Genomic DNA, 8,670 nt, shown 5'->3' with positions numbered 1-8,670 from the left:
GAGTATATCACGTCGATTCTTTTAATTTTTGTCATTTACGGACATAAGTATACAAGAATTTCATGTGAATTAGTTCATACATATTGATATCTATTTTTCGTAAATATTCAAGAAAAACTATATATCATAATAGTCATATCATAATAAAAAATTATTTTAGTGGATAACTTTAATTCGAGAATATAATTATGTCTTATTGTTGCAATACAATTCTGTGAATCTTTTTTTTTTAGTATAAAAGCCAAAAACATTGCAACTTTTGTACAAAGCTTTACTCTTCGACATTTGCGTGATTCTGATAATACGTGAAAATGAAATATCAAAATGAGGACAAGAAAGAGGCAATCTTTTAGGTGTATAGATATAATCCGAAATAATTTGTATCTTGCTTTAACAATACGTATTAACAATATACAGTTTGATATATATCGATGATATCACTTCTATATAATCAATGAAAATTGTCTGAAACCTTAAAAGAACCATGCCTATTCACGTATAGAGCGGTGTTAAAATGGATCTACTTATTATGCAAAATCAGTAATTAAGATTAGATATCTCTAAATTTTTCCAGTAGAAATAAAAGGAAAAAAATGATTTTTATAAATGAGTATGTAAGATATCAAAGATATTAGATTGATAATATACAATGCGTTCAAAAAAAAATGTAAAAGATCTCGTGCATACGAGGACAGAACAAAGGACATTCGTTTTTATCGATCGCGAAATACTCTTCGATAACTACTTTTTTTTTTAATTGTCACATATCCTAATCATACACAAGATCAAAAGGAAAATATCTACGTTACTCCATTTCACAAAAGGTGAATACAATTTGCATAAAGAATATATAATCGTGATTAAGTTGCGATTTTAGACATTCTTCAACAAGACAAATAACAGTGTAACAGTGAATTATTTCATCTTTATTTAATTAGCAAACAACAAAGTTGCAACGATAATTCACTGGTGTTTCAATTGTGTTTCTTGTTGGAAAATGTCCTTTCTCTCCAAGATTTTGTCATATCTCCAAAAAAAGTTCGTTCCTTCAAAATTCGTCATTTCTTTCCCGATCATGCTCGATTGTAGAAGGGCGCGGAGAATCGCATTCTGAGCAAATAATGGCGTAGCTACCTACTGTCCTTGGCGAAAAGCTCGAACGTCTAATGTGTAGCGTGTCTGTGTAGCATTTGTACCATAAAAAATTAAGCTTAAGTGATTTTTTATACACTATACAGAGCATCGTGTTTGTTATATCATAACGTCACGTTCAGTGAACTTCTCTGTTGTTTTAACGCGCCACATCTAATTTTTCTCAAACGGGATATCCTGTCCCTCCTCTCCTGCGGCGCATATCACCGATTAACTTGCGTACTCGCGGAGAACCACGATAACAACAAAGGATGTACAAATATGCAGTCGTTATGTTATTCGTCCGCCACCGCGGTTAAAAGCAGCGGTCAATTCAGTTCGGAGTCTGCATCCGTGCATGGCGGCACGTGAAAACGGCAACGTTTCATTCTCCACCCGAGACGCCCGAGACACAAATGTTTATCACGTCCCGCCACGTCGCTTCTTGAGTTTGATTCACTAGTGTCGACTGAGGTTCCGAAATGTCCGACGTGACTGGGCTCAGCGGTGGACTAGGTGTTGCCGGCGCTTCCTCGGACTGATTGCGATCCGTCGTCTCCGCGACATCTTGCTCAGCTTCACCATCGGCGAGCGACGCTTCCGACTGCGCGGAGCTGGGAGCCTTCGACAGCAGAGAATCTTGCGCTCGCAACGATATAGAACTACCTTTATTGCTACTGCCATCCTCTCCTAAAGTCAACAGAGAATTAGCATGATAAAAGTCGCTCAACGAGAAGTGCGCATTTACTGAGAAGTTGAAACATACGCTGTATTTTACTAAATCAAAATTGAAGCATTCAATTTTATTATAAGAATAATATTACACGTTTTACAAAGAAAAATATAAGTTGCATAAAAAGATAGAAAATAAACTTCTTAATATGATGTACTTTAAAAGTTAATTATAAATAAACTAAAGATAATTATTGATCAAGAATGTTAAAATGTGTACTCACCACAAGGCCTAAGAACGAGGTAGAAGAGCAGATCGGAGAGAGATATTATACCGATCACTTTATCATCATCATCGATCACTACTAGCCTATGCACCTAAGAATATACAAGACAAAAATGTATTGTATCAATAGTAGTATAGACGAAGAAGATTATGCTCAATTTAAAAAAGAAAAACGTTCCCTTACTTCTGCTCTGACGATCCTTTCCATTATAGTAAACAATGTCTCATCTAATTTGCAACTCTGAACACCTTCGAACCATTCATTGCGGTGCTCATTTGCTTCGCGTAACGAAACATCTAGATTGTTGTATGTCTTTTCCGCTGCTAAGTTCTAAAAAAGCGAATTTAAACGAATATTTAAACGTTAGCACTTGCATAACATACTCTACAATATCTTGCAGATGTTTTTTTTCAAATGTGACTTACAATGACATCAAACTTTGAGTAGATGTTTACTAATTTCCCCTCGGAATCGACAATCGGCAATGCTGAAACTCTCCTTTCCACAAATTTTTTCAGCGCTAAAATTATGCTAGTTTCCTCTGTAGCTGTTTCTATATTCTCGAAAGTACCTATCCTTAATTCTCTCAGAGTTTTATTAGTGAAAGATGGTTTCGGTAACTCGTGGATCTGTCAACGAATGCAACGAATTAAAATAGAAACAATTGCAACGAATTAAAATAGATTCGCGCTAGTAGAATATCATTTGCTTGGAAGGAGAAATACACATACTTACATATAGGAAAAGAAATCTAAGTATTCGCTTATGCGTCAAGATATAAAGGACGTTTCCAGTATCGAGATCTATCACAGGCAATCGGTGGATTCTGTTTTGTATTAAGGTCCTGATAGCCTCGTACAGTGACGCGTCCGGCCCGATGCTTACAAGAGGATGAACTTGATCCTTCAAGACCTCTGGAAATCATAATTTCTTGGATATAATACCTCGGTATCGCAAACATATCTATCGCTTCGAATATCTGACAGGATATATTATAGTTTAATAATTCTATACGAGCCGTGTTCCATATTCAGAGAAATAGTAATAGTAAACTAGTAAATTATAAAGATAACAACTACAAGTTCTTGTAGAATTAATGCACATAGAGTGTATTCCACTTGACGCTTTCAAGCATCATTTGTCCTTGTTAAATATTTGATGAACAACAAGGATTAAATGATTCCATGAACGTTGCGAGCGCAGTCTTAATTGAATCGTAATGTGACTAATGTACACATAGTTGATCAAATTATTTTACAGTTACAATAACTATAAAATAATATGAATACGAATTTTATTTTTGAATTGATGAAAATAAATCTAATTAAATAAAGAGAATTTCTATTCGATCAAAGATCTTATTACTTAAATATTTGTGTGAATTTATATATAGCTACAAATTACGCGCCGAAATCTTTTTTGAAACGCAATCGTGAGCAGGATCAGAGTAATAATATTACTTATTACTCTTTATTACTTATTATTAATTATATCGGACTTATTACACATCAAAAATTATTAAATTGACGAGCAATTTAATAATTTTTGATGTTTAATAAGCCTGGAAAATCGGAAGTTCTGAATTCAAACTCTAGCTGAGGCAATATTTTCCACATAAAATTATTTACAGATTTAAGATTCTTATTAACATTTTAATTATTAATATTCTCATAAAGATGCTTACTAGCAATAAAAGTTAATTAAATTGCTTGTCAGTTTAATAAACAATATTACTATTCTGGTTCTCATAGCGTTTCAAGTCTGAAAAAGATTTCAACGCGCAATTTGCAGAATCAAATACATATGTATATAAAATCCATATAGAAATATTTAAATACTACGATTCACTTTGGCCGAATATAGAAATTATTATTTAATTAGAGTTATAAAATAGTTTATTCAACTATATACATTAATCTTCTATTACTACAATAACAGATCATTTCGAAACGAAAACTTTTTAATTGTGTAATCTATACGATTGGTACTATAAAGTTCTAAATTATAGATAAAAAAAACTCTAAACTTTTCTCTATCAATCATCATAAAGGGCAGATTCACTTTTATATTTTAAACAAATCACTTTAGAACTTAGGTATAATTTTCATAGCTGTAGTTGACGATCAATTTTATATATAAAACTTATTATATACTATCTTTTTTCTAAATTTATGAAAAAAAGACTTACTTCTCCACGTATCTAATTCGTGCTCTTCTAATTCGTCCATTGTCACCGACGGACTGGTATAATACATCTGTAGTATTTTTATGAAATCCGTTATAGTCAGCATGCCGACGAATTGCTGCCGAGAACTGTCCCACAACGGCGCGGCCCTCACCCCTGAAAATATCTCACCATCATCAAGCATTGTTCCTCGCACAGCGAGCCACAAATCTCTTGTAATCATAGGCGAAAAAACAAACTTACCATTGTAGACGAGAGCGAAGAAGGCCTTTTTAACGAGTAGATGAGTGTCAAAGACGACCAGCTTAGCACTGGTCGGTATTAGGTCATAGCATTTGTGGAACTTGAAAAACTTGACGAAGATCTGCGACTCGTCCTCCTCTGAAAGTCCAAACAGTTCGCAGTAGAGAAGAGCCTTCTGATTTCGACGAAGCATTTTCGCGCGGAGATCTATCTCGACGGTGCGGTTGTTAAAACTTATACGCGATAAACTTGTATCGAACACACGTAACTTCTTATCTCAGCAGTTGCCTTGCGTAAGCAAATTTTTAATTAATAACCCATAAATTGTCAGTCATTAATAAATTAAGAGTTTCACACTGTGATTCTGAAATGTGAGCACATTAAGAGAGCAACGTCACACAATGACGTTTTTTCTCCACGATTTTTATGGAAAAACACTTGAAAAGCTTCCGATTATTTTTTTCAATATCATTTTTCAGCAATACTTTAATCACTTTTGATGGATAATTTCCATTTGGAGCAAATGCCAATGTTAAAATTCGGTTAATGTACGTATTTTCCTTTGATAATATAGCACCGATCTCAATGACCCAATTTGAAGTTCGAACAGGTTAACAATATTACACAACGCAGTAATGGAACTTGATTGAATGATCGATAAATTGCGATTAACTGTCTCGGGAGCTCAATTATATGTTCGAAGAGAGACTATATCCGTGAAATATTATCGATAGTAGGCTCAATATTTAAAAATACACATGATAGATAAAGGGCCGCGGTAATTGTAAGCCGATAAGAGCCATATTGTTGCTCACTAGAAGCGAGCGATGAGTAATACTACAAGGAAAATGATAGAAAATTGCATCAGAAGAACAACGAAATATAACGATATATCACTTCCTATTAGTTACGTGACATTATAAGAAAAAAAGACAAGTTCTAACTTCTGAGAATTGAATCGAGCACAAAATGGAGATGAAATAAACGCATTTAAATCTATGCGCTCAATACACACAGATTTAGATTAAAATTAATTACATTATATTATATTATATTATATTATATTATATAACACAAGTAACGCGATTCAGAATTAACATGATTCGATATTTCAATTATCGAGAAGAAAATCGAGAGAAGAAGGAAATTATCGAACTGGGACGTAATTCTTTTTTATACACGCCGTCAAAGGAGACGTGTTCAGAAACAGTGAACGAGAGACGGACACGATAACAAGCAGACTTTATATTGACACAACGATCACTTTAGTAAAATGTTCGAACGATACTTTCAAAATCACGCAGATGTTAGCGTCTATGATCGGTTAGACAGATCAGGGAACACGGCTACGGTGCAACTAAGGAAGGAGGCGAAGGAGAACGCGGCGAGGAGTCACGAACAGCTGGCGGCGAGAGAAGCGAGTTGAAAGTACTGTCGATGTGTGTGTGTTTGTATATGTGTGTGTTCCATGTAGGTGCATCCGGAACGAATGTATCAGCTCGAAACCAGGGCCTGTGTTTCCCATAGCGGAGATTTCACAACATACATGTATGATTCGCGGAAATATTGTGTTGCGAGACGACCTATCAGATGAAAAAATCGCATTGCAAATTCCGAGTTCATCCTGCTCGTTTTCGTTACGAAAATATTTTGAAGTAGGACTATTACAAGTGACCTCGATCGAAAACTTCGACCTAGAATTGAGATAATATTGACATTCATATCAGCAGCTGGTGATCTCGACTAGACGATTCGATTGAATTAATCGAGACGGTGGAAGAGCGACATAAAATTATTCGTCGATTATGTTTCGTAAATATAAGTTGCGTTCGGCAGGAAAAGCAGTTTTGCAACTGTTGGAAGATTTTTTAATCCTTCGTGGACCAACGGTTTTTCACTGCTTTTCTAATACAACCAGATCACTGAACGTCTGGTTGTGTTTTTCAAAGGTTAAAAAATCTGAAAAAAATCTAGTATCTTTTTCAACATTCAAGAACACGATTTTACAATGATATGACTTGAAATGTTTTTCACTTTTTTTTTACATATCAGAATTTAAGGCGAAATAATTCAAAATTGAAAATTCTGCATCTTTAAAGCCCCGGAAGGTTAATATAATAAGTTCTTACTTTTAGTTCCTCATGGATCTAAATAAATATACAAATCATATTAAAAAAAATTATAACAATTGCAAAGCTGCTGTTTCTACTGAACGCTGCCTATGATTAATTTATATATTCAAATCTAATGACGCACTAAAAACAAGACTCAATTATTTATAAAAAAATCTTGCAACAGTTTTCAAAGTTTTTTCTGCAGCCTATATTTATGAAACATAATATCTCATCCCCGGCGCTGTCGACTAACTAACGATCATGCTACATCGCGGTACCTTTGGAGAGGATCCAAGCGAGCTCATCCTCGAGAGGCGGGTTCTCCACCTCGAATTCCTTGATGAGGTCCTTCGAGTACACGGGATCATCGTCTTGGCTCCACCAGGCAGCCGCGACCTGCCTTAAAGCGGCGCGAACGTTCTCAGAATCCGAATAGTAGTGCAAGGCCAGCATTATTTAACATCGTCGCGTCATTCTTCGATAGCCAATAAACATCCTGTTTTGCAGTATCAACGAAAATTTGCTTGGAATACTCGCAACTGCCGCATTTTTCTTCCCAGGGACCTCGGGATGTTCCCTCGGCTTTCTGATCCAAGAAAAATGAATACGTCGCACGAATTACTCATATTTCTATCTTGACCGCGTAATAATATTGCGGCGTTAGATGATATACGAAAAGTCGAATCTTTTCCTAATTTATCAACGTTCTGGCAATTCTTTTTCACCAATAGTCTTTCTCCCGTCATCAGGATCCTCCTCTCATGATTGTATGACGAATCTCTGGCCTCTTCGTCGCTCTCCACGCAGATTTCCCACGAATCGTCAGCTTCGTCGCTGGCGAACACCACAACTGCCCAGTCGATCCATCGTTAACGGTTTGCTCCGGTTATCTGTCTTTTGCTTTCGCATTGGTTTTTGCTTGCTCCTCCTCATCGTCATCATCGTCAACCATCGTGCCAAGAATAACCGTCGCTAGTGTATCTTGCCAAAAGAACGAAGCGCACCAAGTTTCGCATCGTTTCCTTTCATTAGGACATTTGTTTTTTGATAATTAAATCCAACACCGCGACGTAAGAAATGCCTATTTGATCTGATATTCACTATATTTTAAACAAGACATACGTCAACTAGAATGTCCATCCAATGGATCGTCGTCTAATCCATTTAATTGATCTCCATTTCTATTAATGTAGATTAATTTTAATCTTGGTTAATTTACTTTTTACTTTTTTTAATGTTTCATTGTGAGAAAAGTATTTGGCATTTATACAACTATATATAATTGTATAAAATAATTATAATTAAGAACTTCATTTTTATAATTATTACTGCTATTAATGCTAGTAATAATTATATTTATAGCTAATAATAATAATTATTTTTTTATAGTTCTATAAAATTATAGCTTTTTCGAAGACATATAAATATAATAATAATTATTATATATAACATTATATTATTAGTAACTATTAAAATAAAGATCCTAATTATAATTATTTATCATATAGTCGCAAATATCAAACACTTTTCTCTCAATGTTACAACTAGAGAAAAATAAAAAATTGAACCGAGATTAAGTTAATCTATATTAATAAGAGTCTTCTTTCGTTTCATCTTCATTGAGTTGACACATTTTGTTGCCCTTTCGAATTCTATTTCCTAGCCGCCCTTTTTAGGTCTGCGAGTGCTTACACGTGCGCTCGCGACATTTAATCATGATGTACAGCTGAAGGGTTTTCAATGAACTCGCGCGAAAACAAAGGTACAAAGATACAAAGAACCATGAGTCTGTAATCCATATATTGCGAATCATATCTGGTTCAATATTAACCAAGCGGAAAATTCTGATCAAATCAATTAGAACTCTAATTATTTCAACTAGAATTTAATAGAATCAACGAGAAAATTCTGATTTGTCCATTTTGTCCAATCAAAATTCCTGATGATGCACCAGATTCCCTTTCCAATGTTGATGTTAGTGTAGGGATCGAGATACAAGTAAAAAGGAACTTATTGAACTAGCTCTCTCTCTCTCTCT

The 8,670-nt window shown here is 34.7% G+C and overlaps 1 protein-coding gene across 1 annotated transcript in view; it reads right to left on the bottom strand.

Annotated features, from left to right (window-relative positions):
• Nucleotides 1-1,516: 1,516 nt before the first annotated feature.
• Nucleotides 1,517-8,670, bottom strand: part of LOC105621246 (dentin sialophosphoprotein) — a 70,774-nt gene continuing 63,620 nt past the window's right edge. The window contains exons 9-15 of the mRNA XM_012202715.1: nt 4,519-4,656; nt 4,279-4,431; nt 2,826-3,004; nt 2,516-2,719; nt 2,274-2,420; nt 2,088-2,181; nt 1,517-1,821 (exon numbers count right to left, since the gene is read on the bottom strand). Coding sequence (XP_012058105.1) covers nt 1,517-1,821; nt 2,088-2,181; nt 2,274-2,420; nt 2,516-2,719; nt 2,826-3,004; nt 4,279-4,431; nt 4,519-4,656 — 1,220 coding nt within the window. The remainder of the gene's footprint in view (nt 1,822-2,087; nt 2,182-2,273; nt 2,421-2,515; nt 2,720-2,825; nt 3,005-4,278; nt 4,432-4,518; nt 4,657-8,670) is intronic.

The sequence above is a fragment of the Atta cephalotes genome (assembly GCF_000143395.1).
Source record: "Atta cephalotes unplaced genomic scaffold scaffold00032, whole genome shotgun sequence".
Taxonomy (NCBI): domain Eukaryota; kingdom Metazoa; phylum Arthropoda; class Insecta; order Hymenoptera; family Formicidae; genus Atta; species Atta cephalotes.
Note: the sequence above shows the minus strand (reverse complement) of the source record. Positions and strands in the feature narration are given on the sequence as shown.